The following is a 22504-nucleotide window of genomic DNA, read 5'->3' on the forward strand; positions in this document are numbered from 1 at the left end:
ACGTACGAAAAAACAAACTAATGGCAACATTCTAACTAACTTGATTCCGTAATCCTCTACTTCGCGCTCATGGTGATTTAATCCTCTAATATTCCACGTGTACATGCATCCATGCACACCTTATTTAAGCTACTTCATCGTATGCGCTTATTGATAGCATCTTTCAGGTATCAAATCTCTCCCCCTTCAAATAAACGTTGTCCTCCAGGTTTAAAATGCGGAAACCGCTCAAGAAGATAATGCAAGTACTCCCAAGTGGCATCTTCCGGAAATGAATTGGACCAATGAACCAAGACCTGTGTAGTCGGTCGGTTGTCGCGCTTGACCAAACGACATTCAAAATTTGGACTGGTTCCAAGAAGGTCGAATTCCCTACCATAGGTAGTGTTCCATATAAGTGATCCACAGACCCCAGCTTCTTTTTCAATTGTGAAACATGAAAAACGGGATGGATTTTGCAGTCAGAGGGCAGCTGAAGTTTGTAAGCTACCTCATCAAACTTATCCAGCATTTTGAAAGGACCAAAATAGCGGGGGCTCAATTTCTGGAATTGTCTATCTTGCTGATATGGTGGAGATTCAAATACACCCAATCGCCTAAGGAAAACGTCCTCTTTGAAAGATGTTTATCGTGTTGGTGCTTCATTCGACGTTGAGCACGGCCCAAATGATGCTTCGGCACCTCCATCATCGCATCTCTAGTAACCAAGCTTGTGTCCACATTATGCAAAGCAGATTCCCCTTTGAAATAGGGAATATGAACAGGAGGGGAATAACCATATAGAGCTTCAAACGGGGTTGTTTCGAAAGCAGGATGGGAAGAGGTGTTGAACTCAGAATTCAGCCACTTACTCCATTCCATTAGTTGATCCCCACACATACAACACAAATAAGTTTCCAAGCAATGATTAACTACCTCTATTTGGCCATCCGATTGGGGGTGGTAGGCTGTGGACATGTGCAGCACGACCCCTTGGAGCTTGAAGAAGTCGGACCAAAAGTTTCTCGTGAATACCTTATCCCGATCACTGATGAGGACCAAAGGAAGCCCTTTAAGTTTAAAAACATAATCAAGGAAAGCTTGAGCAACCGAAAGGGCGGTGTAAGGATTAGCAAGACTCATTCATGAAGTGAGCATACTTGGTGAGTCTGTCTACGACAACTAGAATAGTAGATTTCCCTTGAGATCAGGGGAGCCCTTCAATGAAATCAAGGCTCACTTGTGACCACGCCTCTTTTGGAATAGGGAGCGGTTGCAGCAACCCATGGTAAGCAGCATTATCATACTTGAACCTTTGGCAAATATCATATTCCCGTATATAAAGTCGGATGTGTTTTTCCATGTTTGGCCAATAAAAAAGAACAGACAACCGTTTGTAAGTAGCTAAAATACCAGAGCGACCCTCGTACTTGTGTCATGAAATAGATGAATGATATGTGCTTTTAAAGCCGCATCAATTCTTATAACCAAATTGTCTTTCCTCCGCAGTTGGCCACCTATCCAAGAAAAGTTAGAGGGTGTGAGAGGATCACGTTGTAGATTCAGTATCAGGTCTTGCAGCTGAGTATCAGAAGTCCAAGTAGCTGCTATGAGGGGGTACAAATCTGTAGAAACAGAAGTAATATCCATACAAAATATTTCAGAAGAAAGAACTCTATAGAGGGCATCAGCCACCACATTTTCAGCACCTTTTTTTTATAAGTGATCTCAAAATTAAAAGCCATCAGATAACCAACTAAGTTGGCCCAAGGTGGTAAGTTTCTCCTTCATCAAATGAGCAAGTGTCTTATGATCAGTGCGATCTTCAAAGGTTTGATGCCCAACATAATGGCTCCACAATAACAGCAAATATAATAGCCAAGAACTCTTTGTCATATACGGATAAATGTTTATGCTAGGGGAGAGAGATTTGTTGATAAAGGCCAAAGGATGTCCTTGTTGCATCAGCACAACACCAATACCGTAACTCGAAGCACCAGTTTCAATGCAAAAGGGCAATGTAAAGTCTGGAAGAGCCATAACAAGGGAAGAATCATGGCATGTTTGAGCTCCAAAAAATCCTTATCAGATGCATTCCACTGAAATGCATCCTTTTTAAGTAAATCAGTCAGAGGCCTACTAATCACACCATAATTTCGAATAAATCTTCTATAATAGCCCATGAGTCCCAAAAATCACCATAATTTCGAATAAATCTACTAATCAATTTCTGAGGATCAGATGCTACCCCTTCTTTGGATATAATATGGCCCAAGTACTCCACCATCGGCTTAGCAAAATCACACTTGTTGCTTTTTGCAAACAAAGAATGCTCCTTCAACTTCTCAAAACTTGTCTAAAATGAAGTAAGTGAGCATCAAGATCATCACTGTAAACCAATATATCATCAAAGAATACCAAAACGTATTTTCTTAGGAAGGGTCTAAAGATATCATTCATCAAACTTTGGAATGTGGTCGGGGCATTGGTGAGCCCAAAAGGCATAACCACAAACTCATAGTGTTCATCATGAGTTCTAAAAGCAGTTTTTGGAATGTCCTCAATCTTCATTCTGATTTGGTGATAACTGGCTCTCAAATAAATTCTAGAAAACACATCAGCCGCATGTAGTTCCTCTAGAAATTCCTCTATCAATGCAATGGGGTACTTGTCCTTCACTGTGAGCTTATTTAACCTCCTATAGTCAAAACACATCCTCCACGACCCATCCTTCTTTTTCACAAGCACCATAGGAGAAGAGAAAGGGCTGGTACTAGGTTGAATAAAGCCCTGTTGTAATAAGTCAGCCACCTGCTTTTCAATGATATTTTTCTGTAAAGCCGAATGTCTATAGGGTCCGGAGTTGACTGGAGTCGCCCTATGAGTAAGCACAATTTGGTGATTATGAGATCTCATAAGTGGAAGTGTTGTAGGTTCAGAGAAAACAGCTGCTTGTTCTGTCAAAAGGGCTTGTATACACTCAGGATCTCACCCTACTCCTCCGCAGCATTTTCCATAGTTAATAGCTCAGACTTTCCTGCCTCAGTCACTTGAATGCTACAAAGCTACAATCCATTGCAATGAGTGAGAATTTTCTCTATTTCTTTGTCAAACACAATAGAAAATATGCAGCTCCTTTTGTCCCCCATGCAATACATATCTCCTTCCATCAGGCATGAAATCCATGGTGGATAAAATCTCATTGTATAACACCAAGTGTTTCCAGCCATTGAATTTCCAACACCATGTCACAATTTCCCAATGGCAACTATAGAACATCAGTAGTAAATGTGGATCCCCTCAGCATCCATTTCAGCCCTTTACACATAGCATCACATTCTAATCTATTACCATCCGCTACATCCACCATTACAGACTTAACCCGAGTAAGCTGCAGCCCCAATTTCTTAGCTAACTGTATATCCAAAAAGTTGTGAGTACTTCCCGAATCAATGAGAATATGGAGTGCCTTCCTTCCCACTCTCCCAGTTACTCTTATAGTACTAAATCGTTTTTTAGTCGAACCACTAATAGCGTGGATTGAAATCAGAGGATTATCATCCTCAGTAGGTTCATTCACAGCATCCTCCTCATCCACAAATTCCCTAGGCCCATCCTCCACTTCTAGAAGATATAACTACTTTCTCCCACAATTATATCCCCTCTCAAACTTCTCATTACAACCATAACAAAGCCCTTTTGCCTTCTTCTCAGCCATTTCCGCAGGAGTCAAGAATCTACGACTCTTCATAATGGGCATAGTGGGTGTGGGAAGCAGAGGTGAGTTGTTCACCGTAGAATTGCTTAGGACCTTGGTATCTGTTGTTAGCCTCCTAGACTTTGAGTTTGAGAGAAACCCTCCCTTGGTGGACTAGACATCTCCTGAAGTCTAACCAAGGCATAAAGCATGAACTAGAGTTTGGGGCATAAACAACCGAACAGCCTTATGTACATAGGGTCGCAATCTATTGATAAAATGACTAATTGCGTAAGATTCAGAGAGTGTTACACGACCCAACAAAAGCTCAAAACGATCATGATAATCGGATAACGAACCTATTTGTTTAAGCGAGAGCAATTCAGTCATGGGATCCCCGAGATGATCCCTAAAGGGACCCTCCAATGCTTGAAGAAACCAAATCTAAGGAGTAGCCATCGCATTCTCCTGATACTTCAACCAATTCTGAAACCATTGCAACGCACGACCTTCAAACTTGATCAACATATACGAAAAATGAAATAAAAATTGCTCATCAAATTTCATCATCTAAACGTCATCAGAACATATGCAATTGAGATCTCGTTAGAATCCTTATAAAATTACCTATAATTTGATGTATTTTTTACAGAAAATAATTGAAATCAAAATAGCAACGTAATTTAACATTTTGAGATGGTTTAGAAGAGAGATAGTAGTAATTTTAATTATAATACCCTTTAAATTTATTTATTAAATATTTAAATTTAAAATATAATTCACTAATCATTATTTTAATTATTATTTCAACCACTAGATTTTTTAATTTAATGATCAAAAATTAATCTTACTTTAAAATAATTAGTTAGCAGTTGATTTTTTAATTTAATGATCAAAAATTAATCTTACTTTAAAATAATTAATTAGCAGTTAATCACGATAATAATTAGTTAGCAGTTGACGATCCATTTTACATGTACTCATAATCTCATATGCATCATTATATGCAATTCAGCCTTAGCTTGACAAAAACACGTGTATAGTATAGGCATCATAAACTCTCATTCTCCACCCTCGTACGTGTAATCAATCCACAACCCTCCACAGACAATAACCACAATTATCATTATTTGCAAGAGTTGAGAACTGCGTTGTCAGCACTGCATATCCTGCTGTACCCTTTGGCACAGCAGAGGATCCAAGCCCAACTTTTGAGCTGTGACTACCAAATATAGAATTCGGAACATATTCACCATCGTGCAACATGAAAAATACAAGATACTAGAGCATAACCAAATTAAAGTAAAAAAATTATATGATGACAAAATATAGTTCAATCAGTAAGACGTAAATCCTCCGATCAAAAGGCTCAGGGTACAAGTCACTTTTGTCGTGTGAACCACTAACGTTGAATACTGATACTAAAACTGACCAGAGGCAGGCAGTTAACAGAGTTTCCCTAACAACCTCAAGAGTTAAATAACACTGGCAAACCAAACATTATACGAGGTTAATTAATCTAAGATTAATAAGTAGTATTAGATTGCACAACAATAAACCTAACAAAAACACTTCATAAAATGCGAACGCCACATAAACTGGTCCATCATAAAATATAAACCTGCAGCGTCCGAGTCAAACCTAAAAACTCACTCATATCTTGTAGATGAGTTTCTCAATCAGAGTAGGTGCTCAACGCCGCAACAACTAGTCCTGTTGTTTCAAGAGTTGAGGCTACATCAGGGTACCCTTTCCACGACGTGCTGATCTTGAGGGAAGGATACAGCCAGCTTTTCACGCAAGATATAAACGAGTTAGGGTCGCGTTCTAGAATTGCATCCCAGTCCACCTGAACGCCCTCTGGAATGGTACCAGTGAATTCAATGTTGGCGGCCATAAACAGCCCAAGCAACACAACCAATCCAATTACAGCACTGCCTCTTGATAACGGCATAAAATTATACCTGCAAGTAGCAGTTGAGCACTAATCATATAAGTGAAACGTCACTAAGTGCAATGTGCGCATGTTATGGCACTCCAAACATATTCTCACCAGTAATAAGTCATCCTTAAAATTGCCCCTCTCACATTCTCGAGCACATCAAAATCGGTTGACCCATAATTTTCACCACAATAAGCATCACAGAGTGCCTGCAAAATCCAGTTGCTTTTGACAATCTAGGCTACAAGAAAAGATGATGCATCTATTCCATTTTTTTGATCAGTTTCATATGTCCTCCATCCCACTATAGTTGAGTCGTATTCCTTTTTGGGTTGTCCCACTATAGTTGATTCATTTCCTTTTATGGCAAAAAAATAACACATAAGCTCTGCTCCTTTATTTTCTCTCCTTTTTTACTCTCTTCAATTATTTATTTTATTCTCTATTCATTTCTTTATTTTATTCTCTGTCCTACTTTATTCTCACTCCACTTAACTAACTAAACACTTTTTCCTTAATCTCAGTACCCAAATGAAATGTCTCAACTACATAGGGACAGATGGAGTATATTACAGGAACAGGATGAGAATTTCTGTTCAATAGAGCCAGGAGATATTAGAAGCACAGAAGAATTAGGTGGTATGGAAGAGATACCTCCCATGCTGAAACCATTTCCATTTCGAAGTCATCCCACCTTGAAGGTGTACAAGGAGTTTTGACAGCAAAATCATACCCAATTGGATCCCTGATAGGAGCAAACAAACAACAAAATTTATAAACAGATGAAGATAAGTTTAAAACAGTAACCATACAAATTGATAAGTTATCAATATGAAGTGGACCAGAAGGATATGTAGCATACGTTTGTGTTAAAGAGATCCTAGTTCCTTCAAGCTGTTTTCTGAAATGAGAAAATGATCAAAGGAGTTTGTGTTACAAAACTTCAACATTTATAATCGAACAGACAAAAAAAAAAGTGTTTGCAAAAAGAAATGTTCAACAAAGAGTACCCCTCAACTGCCATACTGTGGCACCAAGTAGCCAACCAGAAATCCTGGCCCACAGCTTTATAAAGGTCCGAGCATGATTCTGCATTCATTATCTGCAGTGTCAACGAACAACACAGTTCAGAGCATAATACATAGGAAACCAACAAAGTACAACAAAAGAAATATCCATAAGCTGAAAAAAGAACCAAACTGAGCATTGATTGCGATTCAATATAAGTTAGCTCAAATATGTTATTAAGTAATCTTGTAGCATTGATACTGTCCATGTCTTTTAGGTTTAGTTCAGTGGAGAACCAGGGAAAACAAGGTGATTGTAGCAAGATGCAAGATTGTAGAGTGTAGATACGTATTAGTATCCCTACAGGGGGTATCTACAGCATACTCAACTCATCAGCCATACTCCAGTAAAGTTTCATTAAAAAGAAAAAACACTAATACCACTCTAAAACAAGAGGTTTTTCTCTTGATATTTCCACCTAAGAAGAAACAGGACTGGTAACATGATCAAGAAATTGTACATCGATAATATCCCGACCTAAATTGAGCAGCATACTATATTACTCGAATCACGATAAGTGTGCTGTAGAATGGAGGGCGTGGGTTTTAATAAACTGAGCGGATATGTTTTCAGTGGATAAAGAGTCCCACAAAGGATATTGTGTTAGGTAATTAAGTATTGAGTTTTTGGTAAATATTGAGTGTGAATGAGGTTCAAATATATAAGGGAATGGGTGGGATCATGTGCCAAATTAGAAACACCTCACTTACTGGGAATGGACGAAAATGGCAAAAACACCACAACACTTATCGTGGACTGAATAATGAACTGACAAACAATAGTTCTATTGATGGGAAGTCTAGAAAGGTAAACCAAAGTAACTAATCTTGCAAAAACAGTAGAGTCCATGAAAGGAGACAAAAAAAAGTGAAGATGCAGAAGATTTAACGTTTGACTTGTTCAACAATATTACTTCTTGCAATTTTCCATCTTCATTGAGATAGATGAGGTTGTTCTTCTTGTCACGGGCATACTTATTCTCCTTCATTAATGTTTTGGCAACACTGAATGCTCTGCAGACCAACAAGCAATGAATGATTTCCTCTCTATTGAATCTAAGAGGAGTTTGGGATTAAAAATTACCTGTCAAATTTTGGGAAATAGCGTACCACTTTTGCTTGCCCAAGAACAAGAGGAGTTTCGGATCCAAATCCAGAATTAAATTCCTCACTAGACAACCAAAAAAAGCCGCACAAGAAATTAAGCTTAAATTCACAGCACCATTGATCCCCATAGTTTAAATAAATATTGTTTCCCTATCTACTCAAAATTAAAACAATACATTCTGCATGGTGCAGATGGCCGTAATGCCAACTCTTTTCTCTCATAAATCTCAAGTAGATGAACTGAAACGGAATACCTCAGTTTGTTAATCCAAACAACTGGATCACATGGTTCAGATATTTGTCTCCATTTGACAGCTATTGAATAAACACCATGCCATGGCAATGAAGGACGCCTGAATGGTCTATCTTCTGCTACATTACTGGTAGTTGATGATTCAAAAAAACTGCTAGTGCTGCAACCAGCACCACCTCTGTTATGACTAGTAGGGATAAGTTCTTCTTTTCTCCTCACTTTCTTTCCATGTTTAAGAGAACCTTTATTTGAATGCTTCCAATCAGTTTGTATAGAGCGCCAAACTCTGACAACTTTCTGTGCGATCTCTAAAGCAGCAAGTCCCGCCATTCGGTACTGATTCATGTTTGGATAAAGATTATCAGTTGGTGCAAAACCCAACAGTAGAGTAGCAAATAGTAAGAGGGCAAGAAAAGCAAAGAACCATTTGAGGAGAAAAGTTTTGAACTAACTCAATGTGTGCTAGTTAACACAATCTACATTTGCCAATGCTAACTCACGGTTATCTGCTTGTTGGCTATATCAGCATGAGAACTGTCATTTACTACTGAAGATAGAAATAGCTAAATTGAATATTTTCAGATATCTCTTACTAAAATATTTAATGTTTTGGCATCAAATTGTTCTCCAAACTAACCAACTCATTTCAAAATTTAATACATTTAGGAAAACTAAATTTGAAAGTCAATCCTATGCTTCAAATAATTGATTTGTCACACGTTCAACAATCCACTAATTAAAGGGCTACAAATATAAGAGAATGATGTCTTGAAATAAAATACTAGTCAAGAAATAAAGATAAAGCTGGACATAATATTAGCACAATAGCATGCTAATACTAAGCTTTTAATGACATGTTAATTTTTTATTTTTTTTAATGACATGTTAATTACAAGTATCTCTAACACAAATATGGGTGGTGGTTGGAAAGTATACAGGCGCGGGAATAGGGAAGTCGTTTGGCCAAGTAAGTGCCTGCAGAACAACCCCACAGATCTCGGCTGACTTGGTAAGTTGTTCATGCTAACCGATGGAGAAGATTTGGAGAGAAAATTGGAAGTCTTATTAGGTTGTTATTTCAGTTTCATTGCTTCTATTTTTGCTGCATTAGTCGCTATATATAGTGAGGAACCTAGGCGATAGAAATCATCTTGGGAAATCAGTAATAGGAGGCGACTAATGCAGCAAAAATAGAAGCAATGAAACTGAAATAACAACCTAACAAGACTGCCGATTTTCTCTCCCAAATCTTCTCCATTGGTTAGCATGAACAACTAACCAAGTCAGCGATCTGTGGGGTTGTTTTGCTGGCGCTCACTTGGCCAAACGACTTCCCTATTCCTGCACCTGTATACTTTCCAACCGCTACCCGTATCACACAATAGCTGAATATAGGTTTAATTCCATAAGAAAACCAACATAAATGCAATGTGGACATATCTGAATGTAGGATCTGTTTCAAAAGAATCCCATTTCTTCAGAAATGCAATAAAACTAACTACTTGGTAAGACCAGTCCCGGTCTTATAAAGTTCACCAAAACCAAACTAAAATTCAACCTCTGGCATCTCATTAGGTAGAGCAAGCCCCTTCAAGAAGGTTTGCTACATGAAAAAATATCTACTATCATTTGGTGAAAAGTTGAACACTTAAAGCAGAAATTTCAACAATGAAAAATGTCAAGTTTCAATTTTATTTATTGTCTTTCTTCTACATGTTTTCTGTCATTATTCAGTTTGGAAAGAACCTCAAGTATAACATTATAAAAACACCTAGGAGTCTAGAACAAATTTTGCAGAATAGTATCACTTGGCCATAAATCGCTTGTCAAGAAAAATGAGTTGTCAGAAGAATTTATAAAGTGCACTGGAGAAACGGGAGTAGAAGAAGTAAACTTCTTGCTGCAGTTCAGCTCAAAACATAATAGAAATATGCTTCAGAAATGGAAAGGCGGCATATTCCATAGTGCTAATATTTGTATCTCAGCATCAGCTACTTCATACCTAGTACCTACTACTTATCTTAATAAAAAAATTACCTGACGTTTGTTGGGCAGGAATCCTGGGCAATGGTATTGAATCTTCTTGCCTATAGAATCTGCAGCCTGTAAAAGGGCTGCCTTCTGTTTTGTGAGTGTAAATTCTTGCTTTTTCAGCTTTCCCTTTCTCATAGAATCTCGCAGAGGAGGTTGCCTATAGACCTTTTCACATACATTCTTTGGATGCAGTCTTTTACACCAATACTCCTGCGAAAAGATGTTGCAAAAGAGTATTTATAAATAAGCTAGAATTCCCTGCTAATTCTTGTTAAACAAACCGAATTTAGTTTCAAATTCAACATTGTGCAAAATTTTACCCATCCCACAATTATACAATAAGCAACACACGATTTCAGTTCACATTACTTATAGTTATTCGCCTACAAAAACCGATATCTTCCAGCTATATTCTATTTAAACTTCAAAGTTCAAATATCAGCAATAAAGAAATCTACTAAGTATCAGAATCAACCGTGCACACAATTGTGATACACTAATATATGCTCCAAAATAAATATTCTAATTGGCAACTAAAACGGGCCACGTTGGATTATAAATCAGCAGAAAACCTTACAAAAAGCACGTTCATGACTGTGACTTGCCTTCCAATAGTGATAAATGCATCTAGGGGCATGTCCATACAATATGTATAAATATATGAATTAATTGTATCCTTTAATCTTCTGAAGTATGTACAAGTTTCTCATGGCACAGAAACAGAAGCACTGTAGAAGACATCATAAGCATTTAAATTTATTCAATGAAAAAAGGTCAATAAGTTGCAAAGCATAATTCAGCTTGATTGCATAGCATGCTCAAACAGAAATATAATAAGAATCCAGATACACTTTCTAACCTGTGCCTACATAATACGGTAACAGAACAATCAGATGATTGGTGCGATAGCCACGGCCTAGGCAGGATGATGTGAGAATTGAATATTACCTTAAAGAGGGGATCTATGTCACCATCAAGGTCAAACCATGAAAACTCAGTATTAAACTTTGAAGCTGTGTACAGTGCAATTTCTTTCTGCAACAATAGATTAAAGACACAACAATAAGAATGATGAACAGTCACTCCTCACACTAAAAGCATGGTTTTGGGATACAATAATAGATTAACATTGATCGTGGATAAAATGATGTCTATATGGAGAACAAGAACAGATAGATGAATGATACAACTCATACGACCAAGGAATTCCGGCTTAGTAACATTCCAAATTGTTTGTTTTGAAGCCAATTGATACAGATATGCATATCGCAGGATATGCATACTTAGTTAGGTTTAGTTAGGATTTATTATTTAAGTTAAGTTTGTTAGGAATCTGGATTTATTATTATTTAAATTAGGATTAGGTTTGGTGCTATATTTTCTCACTTGTAAGCCTATAAATATAAGTCTCCACAACGATGAAATCATCTTTGGAGAGATCAATATTCTGGGCGGTTTTACCGTGGCCTCCTGCGTGAGGATTGGCCTCCTTGTGAGGATTATTTTCTTGTGTTTCTTTTGTTCGATTAATTCTAATGGTGTCCAGTTTCTGTTCTTTAAATCTTTGAGTTTCTTTCTAGTTTATATTCTTGTTCGTCAGCCTTTACTCCTATCACCAATCATGTGTTCAAATGTAGATTCAAGTATCCATTATTCCACCATGCTCCTGAAATGAATCTTTCTGCATATATACTTTTCCAATTGCTCAGATGATATATCACTTTTATATGCTAAATGTACTATTTGGAGATTCTTAAGCACCCTGGAACAACTAATTTCCGAAAATTGTGCCGAAGATGAAATGAAATGACCAAAGACAAGCGACATGCAAAGTTATGAATAAATTCTTAGGATTCCCTCACTCTCTAACAACACTTATCACGCTCATCAAAGTTGTAGCCTAATTCCTCAGTCTAAACTCGTGGTACCTACAATATACTCCAATGTACGATAATGCGTCAAATAAACCATGGATCACATGATATTCTTAGGAGCTCCAGCTTACTCAGAAAGAATAGCCAACTCTAGAAATAGCAGAGACTTGCTGGGTGAAGCCAAACACTACAGAAATCACATAGATAATAACATTTGTAATTACTTTGAACTTGTTTGTAACATGAATACAATTATAAATCAACAATAATGCTGTAATAGACAGGTGAAAAGTGAAATTCGTCAGACAATCACTAGAAATAAGTCGTGCTGAACAATAAATAACCTGATAGAAGGCTAAGCACTGGAGTATAAATTTTTCCATTGAATCTAATTCAAGATCTAGGGCGGCATCATAATCTTTAACCTGCATCATAAGATCCACTCCATGAATAACACTATGATAGAAGGAATAATAAGGAATATGGAGTAAGAATAGAGTGGAAAAGTCATACTGCTTCTTTAAATTCTCCTATAGCATGATAGCAAGAAGCTCTTAGATACAAACATTCGATATTCGAGCTATCAATACTCAATCCCGTTGATAATTCCTTGATGGCATTCCTACAATCATCATGTTAAACAGTGGATCAAATTTCATCTGAACTCAAGTAATCTAGTTTAATATACTACTTCCATCTTTGAAAAATATAAACTTTTGAAACGGCACGTGTTATAATGCATAATTGGTAAGGTAAGAGAGAGATAGAAAGAAAAAGTGATTGAAGTATTGTTAGTGGAGAATGGCTCCCACCTCATTAGAGAGAAAAAGATTTCCTAAAATAGAAAGTATAAAAAGTTTCTATAACGAACCAAAATGGAAATAGTAACACAGAGGTAGTATGAATTATGAAACAAACACGTCAAACCTAATGGTTTTCATGACAAGTATATTAAGACAAAGCATGCCAGTAGGAGATAGACTCTGAATTTTCAAAATAAATAATCCAAATAACTATACAATGATGATGAAAACAAAAATAAGTAGTACACACACACATAGGAAGAGTAACATAATACAATTTTCAATGCAGAAAGTAAAAATAATTTAAGGAGAAAAACTTACAGCTCACAAGAAAATACACATAATATAAAGTTGTTACAATGCTAAAAGCTAAAGTTGTGGAAGAATGCTTATATCTTGAGGTTTATGTATTTAAGTCAAAAGGAAATCTCTGAGCATATGCTGACCAAATTGGGTATAGCTCCGAGCTTAAACATATAACAATAACATAAAATAAACCACAACATAGAATAATACTCCCTTTGTCCCATAAAATAGTCTTCTTTTTCCATTTTGGTCCGTCCCACAAGAATAGCCCTTTCTATTTTTGGCAAGTCTTTTCTCTCTTATAAAGTGGGCCTCATTCTACACGAATTATATTTCAATCACTTTTTCCTTCTACATCTCTCCTACTTCACCAAAGTCCCCAAAGTCCCTATTTTTATGAGACGGAGGGAGTATCAAATTTTATGCAGTATCTTATAATTCAAACCTTACTTTATAATACATAACAATAGCTAGCATATCCAGCCAAGTATCAGACACAACCATATTAACTTTAGAATGTTACCTGTGTTCTCCCATTCCATGGAGAAGAAGCCCGTGCAGGTGGTATGCTTTGGCAAACCTGAGCAGCAGTTGAAATCAAAAATTTTAACTACCTCTTCAGTATGATATGCAGGTATGTAGAGCCACAAACACCTTAAAACCTCAATGTAAACCAACTCTATTAGGGATGTAAATAACTCTAGACTCTAGACCACATATTTAAGGCTATATTGAAGATAAATATTCAAAATCTGTTAGTTCTCATACAATTAAATATCTTATTAACCAGTTTCATGGTCATGGAAAATGATACTCCCTCCGTCCACGAAAATTCGTCCCGGTTTGACTGGACACGGGTTTTAAGAAATATAATGGAAAGTGAGTTGAAAAAGTTAGTGGATTGTGGGTCCTACTTTTAAAGTATTAGTTTTATAATAAAATGTGAGTATGAATGAGTTAGTGGAATATGGGGTCCACTACCAAAAATGGTAAAAGTGAAATGGGACAAATTTTGGGGGACGGACGGAAATGGAAAACTGGGACAAATTTTCGTGGACGGAGGGAGTAATTACTAAGATACTTTTTTTATACATGTAGTGACCAGACTGAATATTCATTAGGCAATCCATGTGACCTTTGATTGATGTGTGAGTAATTAGCATGACAAAAACCAATATAAGGAGTTCATATCTAGACTCTGCATAAGAAACTTGAAGAGGGATTTACACACAAACTTCTTTAGATGACTACATGGGCAACGACTACGAAACATTAGGTACTTAGGTCCCATAAACTTCTTCCAAGTAAAGGTTACATGAAGAAACAAAAGAATGCATAATCAAGATTGTGTCCCCAGACCCCAGACAGCCAGCATGAAAAGACGTGTAGGCCAAACAACTCCTTCATACCTTCCCAAGTTGCGTTCAAGGAAAAATATGAGCTATATCCTACTGGGTAAACAAATAAATCTGGTAACAAAGTAAATCCAACGAGCATTTAAAAGAATAATTACTAAGATTCATCACTTGTAAGTCACCAATTGTCCACATGTGAGTCTGTGACATAATATTAATTGATCATATCAGACAGAAGTGTAGCTTATTCGAACCTTTCATCAATTTTAAGAATCTCATGAATGCATCGTAAAGCCTTTTCTGAATTTGCCATGTCTTGATAGAACTGTCAAAAGACCAATCATTATCCATAATTCTTGTAAATTAACAATGTAACATTGACAACTTGTAAATAATCCAGCACAGAGGCTTACGTAACTTCACAGAGAATCAGATATTCTCAGGACAAACCAATCAAAATAAAATCAATCACTGATAGCCTATCTATGCTATCCAAGTACACAGTAGGTTCATTTACAAACCACATTAATGGTGCATTATAAACTAAGGGAAAAAACAAGACAAAAAACCTTACTGTATATTGCCTTTTCCTAATATACAAATTTACGCATGAATTAATAAAAAATCCCAACTACACTAATTTAAAAAGCAATAATTGACAACCATGGGTAACTTAACAATAACATTAGCACCCAGAGTTTACTGATAATGAGCTCAAAACTTTAATTCAATATCTTAGAAGAGTGAAACAAGTGGGGGTGTCTGGGTACCATTACATAGTCTACCGCGTAGGAATCGATAAACATAAATCCTGCTTTTTGATAAGCTTATCAACTTGGTATCGTACTAATAACAGTCAGGAAGAAAAGTACAATGATCTTCTAGGAAGATCATAAATAGGACAAGTTGGAGAAAGTCAAGCAGTCATATGACTCATATCTTAAATTGTGGTCGAGTACAATTGTCACTAATACTAAAAATACAGATAAGCTGTTTCACCACCCTTCAATTTAAATGGAATATCTCCTATTTCGGTAAACGGATTTGGTCACCACTTGGAAGGGCTTAAACTAGACTACTGTAGCTTTCTAACAGTAGAATCCACGCCTCCTAATTCCTGAGAAAAAACTGCAGTTTGTTTGAAACTGATTGCTGCGCACATTGAAAATCAACTTTTGAGTTTTAAAATCAATTAATGGGAAAACTAACCTATGGATCACTAAATGGAAGCATTTCCAGTGATCAGTCTTCTAAATTGTTAACATAAAGAGGTAGAGTTACCAGTGAAAATCTGAAGCTAGAAAATACAAATTCCCTTAAAATTAAAATTGCAAATACTTTTGAAGCTTTCAATAAGATTTTTCCATCTTTTAGTTTCATGATAAACTCAAGCTGGAAAGGCGAGCAATGGAAAAGATTCTGTGCACCCGTAAGAGAGGACTTTTAATTCAAGTGGGTTTACATACGAAGTAAACAAGTTGGTCATTACATTTTAACAAATTTCTTTTCAAAGGCCCTTGAACTGAAAATCCTTTCACGTTTCTTGCCTAAACTTTTGAGATTTATGTATGATGTCTATCGGCATTGGTTTTTCCAAATATGCATAACAAAATCCGGATCCTGAGCGGGTACCTATTCTGTCTGGATTAAGTATACACTTAGTGATATGATTTAGTGAGTAAGTTGTCCAGTCACCATGCTCGTGAAAGAGGCCTCCTTCCAACCACCCGGCTTCAGATACAGTAGGTTACAAAAGAACTCCAAGTCTCAAACTGATCGGTTGAACGTTAGTCTCACAAAAGAATTTAATAAACATGTGCCTTTCTAGATGAACAGCCATTTGTTACTTTTAAATGTTAAAATAGTTACAGTTTAGACATGTTTTCACTCGTACTTTGTACTCAGCCCTGCATATATATATAAATATCAGGTTCAACTGTTCAAGATAATGGTTGATGATGAAGTGTCTAGTGGAGCATTTTAGCAGTCTTAAATCATGACAGAGAACCTCTACGAGACACATGTCTTCATACATATATCTCGCCTTGTTTTCGGCTGCAAGCCTCTAAATACTGACGGATTTTAGTTAATAAACAATGTCACCTTTTGAGGAAATACACTGTGGTTCATTCTCCAATTCAACCAAATGGTAGTATATAACTTCTAAAACCCTTCTATTTCTATTTAATTTGTCTGTCCTCATGAATGTTCAAGGTTAATCAGTATTTCGTAAGAAATCATAGCCCCTTTCAATCCTCAATCCTACCTTAGTCGTGGTTCCCAGCATAGCTATCCTTAGCAAAATCGCACCGTGACATGTTGTATACGAAACAGATAGAGACAGTGTAAACTTTTAAAATAATTTACAGCATATTACATTAGCCTATACATGTTGTGAGTCAAAATAGTTGCAGAGAATGCACTTACAAAGAGAGAGATATAGTGTCCTATAAAAGCAACATAGGGAAACATTCACCTAGCAACTACTTAATAGTCCTTTAGTTGCAACTTGCAATCACATATTTCTATTTCTTTAATCTTTAAGCAACAAATTCTTCTTTGTTTAGTTCTAAGATTACCTTTCTGTTCCAAAACTATAACAATAGAGGCCCAGGTTGCATAATGATAGCACCATGATCCATGCATCATTAAGGTCCAACATCTAGACACCAAAATGGTAAGAAATACAATACAAAATGGCAGCCTACTCATTGGTCACAACCTAAAAAACAAGAAACCTTGACAAATTTTCTTCTTTTTAGCACTCTTCCAGCGGGACAAGATTATATAGTATATACACACACACGCAGGCACGTGTGCACGCACAAAGAAAGAAAAAGAGATTTCTATCGAACTATGTTTTAATGGATTACCTGAGTTAGATGAGTCCAAGCCTCAAGGAAATTTTGATCTATTCGGATTGCTTTAGTATGTGCCTCTTCGGCCCTTTTATATTCACCCAGTGAAGATAGAGCCAAACCCTGTCACACCAACAATTTAACTCTACATAATTGTTTGGATACTAGTTAATTGACGCCATTACCCAAACACAAATAATTTTGTGTGCTCACCAAATATGTCAAAGCTGATTGGTTCTGATCATCAGCTTCTACACATGTTGATAAGTCTTCAACAGCAGCTTTGTAATCCTTAAATTTAAAATTCACAATGCCTGCATACATTATACTAATATCACCATATCTACAAACTGTAAGGTTAGTACTGCACAAGATTATATCTGCAAATCCACCTCTAAATTCTTCTTGAGGGCTTGCATATGTTCTCTTATCCATAATCAGAATGTCTTTTGCAATGATCTTTAAATTATGTAGCTTTCACCGGGTTGTAACACTGATAGTAATAGTATTTTTTTTTTTCATAGGTATAGCTACAGAAACCATCCAAATGGCTTTGAAGTGAACAGGGAAAGACTTGTTAGGCAAAGATGGGTATCTTTGGCTGTTAACTAAGTAACTAACGATAGTTTCATCTGGCAAGCAATAGTGTCATATGGCTACATTTTGCAAATTAAATTAGCTATAACACATGCACAGTTAGCCTAGAAAGTAGCCATCAGAATATAATTGGAAACCCTAAGCATGTGCCTCAAAAACATTAAGCTGAAGAGTGAAAAACAAAATTTAATATTATAATAATGCAAGTACCCCTTTCATGCAATATGTCTGGAGAATTGGGTTCAAAATCCAACGCTTTAGTCAAGTCTGCAATTGCCTGAAAAATATAAGAAAATCAGACCAAAGCATCTACTGATGCAGACACATAATAGTACACAAACATCAGATAGATGATCATAAAAAAGAAGCTTTGCTCGAGGGGGCAGCAACGGCAATACTAAGTTACCCAATTTTTGGAGTATGCACCCATTAATCTGAAGTCAAAATATTCATTTACAGGTTTATAAATATCTGTCAATAGGTTTACGAGTTGTATTGAAGGTAATATTGGGATCTAGGATTTACAACTTTATGCATAGAAAACCAGCTGAACAAACGAGGAACTTCAACAAGTACAGCATTTGTTTTCAAAACAATACTAATGTAAATACAAAATCAAACTCAAAATAATCAACATAAAATGATAAACATAAACAAAAGCATAACCAAGATGTGAAATGAGCACCTTAGCAGATTCTCCCAAGGCTGCTCGAGCTTGTCCTCTGCGTTTCCAGGCCTCGCCAGCTAAGGGATTTGATTCTATCGCCTATCATAAATAGCCGTGAGATTTCAATCAAATATAAATACACCTCGCATAAAGGACTCAACCTCATTCATGTGTTACCTTAGTAAAATCAGCAATAGCAGCATGCAGTTCTCGTTGAAATGCATATGCCGTCCCTCTTCCAATTAAGGCCTCAGGGTAATCAGGCTCTTCTTGTAGTATCTGATGCGTACAAAAGACATTGATAAGTGAACAAATGATTTATTCTCTTCCCTAGAACCAAATAGTGTGGAGTAAAACTAAGTTTACGATGACAGGTTAAAGAAGAGCAGATATCAACCTTGTCAAAGATGGATATAGCATGAGCGTACTTTCCTTCATTAACCTGCAAAAGAACAGAGCACCATCTTCAGTTCTTCACTAAATATGAACTGCGGTGTAATCATTATCAGAGCAGCAACTTTGACTTGTGGGGAAACGGCACCCAAGTTCTATTCTAAGCATCAAAAATAAAAGGGATCAACTCTGTACCCTGATATTGTCAGGAGTCAGGACATCCTTAATTTTCTATATAATTTCGTTAACATGAGAATTTTATAGATGGGGTTAGAAAGAATATGCAATGCAGGGCCGTGTGACTTATAAGAGATAACCAGTCCACCTTCTCCATGTCTTAATCTGGACACTGATCAGAAGTGTCATCGTGATGATGTGCTCAAAAGCTATCATCTTTATAGATAAAATTGAAGTATCAATAGTGAAGGAAACAATACAATTTGATTTAGAAAGTACATCAAGCCAAGGAAGAATTTGTTCTTGAGATACTGCATATATGACCCTAAAGATGCAACTATTTTTTCTATTGTATGTTGTGGTAAAACACATCAAGTTTTCAGTAGTCTTCCTCTTCCATTGATCAAACCCCATAGCTACACACATTCATGGATGCTACTTATGTGTGCATACATATATGCATTTAGGCTGTAAGAGAGCAACAAATGACCCAAAAGCAAAATTAAAGATATAGAATGACAAACTATAAACCAGAACTAGACACTGATGAAGAATTAAAGAAGCAGCGTAAAAAACTCAAAAAGTATTAAAAGTCACACTTATGTATTCAAGGCACCAACTGATGAATAAGGGAGGCTTGTAGCCCTTCCAGGATGCCTTTGACAGCAGTGTATTTTTACATTATTATCATTATCTCTGGGCAGAAGATGAAATTAAATTTACCTGTGCAATTCCCCTTGATAATCTGAAATCAACATTAATTGACTTGTTCTTTGATATCCTGGCAACACAAAACTTTTTGCTCCTATTGGCGTCATCCATTAATTCATTGTGTATCTCAGATAAGCTTAATGGCTCACTACATATATCAGAAAAATCAATCAATTCACTGCTGGTTTCTGCCGAATTGTTCAGTGCAGACTTCCCTACTGACTTCTTGTTCTTGTGTATCCCATTGGTTTCCATTGGACGATTTTCAAGTTTCGTGCTTGATAGACTGCCAAAAGAACTCTCTCCTTTGATATTAAGACTTGATCCGTTTTTGTGAGCTTCTACTTGTTGAGTTGAGCTGCTAGGTGTCATAATTCTTCCATTGGATTTCCCATGGTTGTTTGATGCATCGTTTAATTTTGTGGAAACAACAGATTCAGATGCAGAAAAGGATGACCCAGATGATCCCATACCACTGTTCTGAATGGAACCATTTTGCTTAGCAATTCTCATGAGCTCTTCCAGCTCCATAAGTTGTTTTAAATCAGCAGACTGACAAACAGCACACTCGTATCCTTGTTCCCAAACTAAAAGAGCTTCTTCTTTCCTTCCCATAGCAGAAAAGGCATGGCCTACAATAATATTAAATCAGACTAATTTCAGCAGAATTAAAATCAATTAGAACTTACATAAAATTTGGGAATAATATAAGGTAACCAATCAAGAGAGCCTTGAACTGATGTTCCAAGAAGCATTCACAAAACCACATCAAACGATTTCAACATGCGCCAGAACTCGTTATATATGCCCATTTCTCAGGTTCACAGCAAGAGATCTACTTAGCAATGGAATGTAAATATATGTGATAACAGGATTCCTATGAGAAGTGGGCCTTAAAAAGTCCTATATATGTGATAACAGGATTCCTATGAGAAGTGGGCCTTAAAATGTCCTATAAATATTAGTGTATAACTTCATATCCTTCACACATTGAGAAAGCTCATAAAATGAACATATGATTGAATGACAGAACACTGGTTTTTTTTTTTTTGTAACTGAAAAAATAAAAAATAAAGGATGTTTATGGAGGGAAAACTCCTAGCAATCCATGTCAGAACAGAAGCCACATGTTAAATACTACCAAATAAGTGCTTAGAAAGTTCTACATCTCAAGAGATTAACAACATGCCAATAATTGGTCGCATCTTGTTATCCCGGCAAATATTTTAGAAGCAAATCTGTGGCACCAGGAGCAGATTATGAAACAGAAGTATGAACTGAGATAAAAAAAATCCAGACATGATACAAGTTTATTACAAGAGGTGAGAAGGGAAATTAGTCTTGCAGTTGCTCATTTAAATGACCCTAAAACTTTTCCAAGTCACTTTCTCCTAAGTCCTAACCAATTTATATACTCTCGTAAATTAGCAGAACATTTCAATTTACTTAAATAACTGCAACAAATTCCTGATACGGCCGTTGACTTCATTCTTCAATTGTATGATTTGAAGAACAATTTCCAGAAGAGATATAACATTACGTTCCAATCTAGTTGTGACAAACAGCCTTCAATCAAGTAAACATAAACAACAACCTTTAAGAATATACGCTTGGAGAAGCTTAGGATCAAGCTGCAGCGCCTTATTGCAGTCCTTGACCACGTGCTTGTGCAACTCCAATTGGCTATAGCAGAAAGCTCGATTGCTGAACATTCACGACACGTTACAAAATCCAAAAATTGAACGATCAGCAACGAACTCATAAGTCTATACAATCCAAATCGAATGTGAAAGAAGCTAAGACGAATCCAAATTACCAAAGATCCTGAATGGCGCATGACTGTGCAAGGAGTGAATCGAGAATCCGGATAGCCTTTGACCAATCCTTGGAGCTGCAGAGCTTCGCGAGCTGAATCCGCTCCGCGTTCGCCGTCGCCATTGGAGGAGAAATCGCCGGAGAAAATGGATCGACGGCGGTGTGAGTGAAGTGCAGATGGGGGCAATTTTTGGAAAGCGGCGATTTTCTCTATTGGCTACAGAGAATTATTTTACTTCAGTATTTTCTTAATTTTAAGTGAATTAGAGCATCCACATCCCTGGGGCATGGAGGTAACCAGACTGCACCTGGTGCTCCGGGCGGGGGCTCAGCGTGTTGGAGGTGGACTGGGCTGGGTCCGAGCCGCTTTCAGTGCCTTAGCTGCAATCAAAGGTCGTACCTGGTTGAGGCCCGGTTTGGAGGTTTGTTGGGGTTGTGGGTGCACCGGCCGGACCAGAAGTCTTATTTTAAAAAAATATCGAATTTTGCTTTATAAATATCTTTCCACAATATTTTCATTTTTATTCTACATCATTCATTCCTAACCCTTTCAATTTTTGAATTTTTATAACTTGTAAAGTTTGAATTTTAGAGTTTATAAGTTTTAATTTTTAAATAAACAATAATTTTTTATAATTGTTATACTTGTTCAACGTTTTCAATTTTACGATTAAAATAGTTAGTAGTAGTCGTGAATAACCCAATTTATTGTTTATGGTATTGATAGGGTCTAGCTTGGGGGTTCATGGTTGAGTGAGTTATGACATGGCACAAAAAATAGGGAGAATAATGAGATGGACGGGATTTGGAGCTCGGTGGGATGTGGATGCTTGTTACTTTTTTGCAAAAGTAATTAAAAGTTGAGACTA

The 22504-nt window shown here is 36.7% G+C and overlaps 1 protein-coding gene and 1 pseudogene across 1 annotated transcript; both read right to left on the reverse strand.

Moving 5' to 3' along the window:
- Positions 1-1186: 1186 nt before the first annotated feature.
- LOC148931553 (uncharacterized) lies at positions 1187-3697 on the reverse strand (annotated as a pseudogene).
- Positions 3698-4965: 1268 nt separating this feature from the next.
- Positions 4966-22039, reverse strand: LOC125200630 (suppressor of RPS4-RLD 1-like). Its single transcript, XM_048098314.2, has 23 exons — positions 21637-22039; positions 21415-21524; positions 19833-20452; positions 18937-18981; positions 18717-18818; positions 18558-18638; positions 18083-18149; positions 17489-17589; positions 17291-17398; positions 14672-14742; positions 13586-13642; positions 12467-12575; positions 12298-12378; positions 11028-11114; positions 10083-10289; positions 8047-8381; positions 7770-7856; positions 7600-7699; positions 6629-6720; positions 6481-6519; positions 6273-6363; positions 5730-5827; positions 4966-5640 (listed from the first exon to the last, which is right to left on the reverse strand). The coding sequence occupies exons 1-23, from the start codon at positions 21756-21758 to the stop codon at positions 5352-5354; spliced, it is 3099 nt and encodes a 1032-aa protein (XP_047954271.1). The 5' UTR covers positions 21759-22039; the 3' UTR covers positions 4966-5351.
- Positions 22040-22504: the final 465 nt, after the last annotated feature.

Source organism: Salvia hispanica, chromosome 2 (genome assembly GCF_029641045.1).
Source record: "Salvia hispanica isolate PSC_SH4W2 chromosome 2, Shi_PSC_v1, whole genome shotgun sequence".
NCBI lineage: Eukaryota > Viridiplantae > Streptophyta > Magnoliopsida > Lamiales > Lamiaceae > Salvia > Salvia hispanica.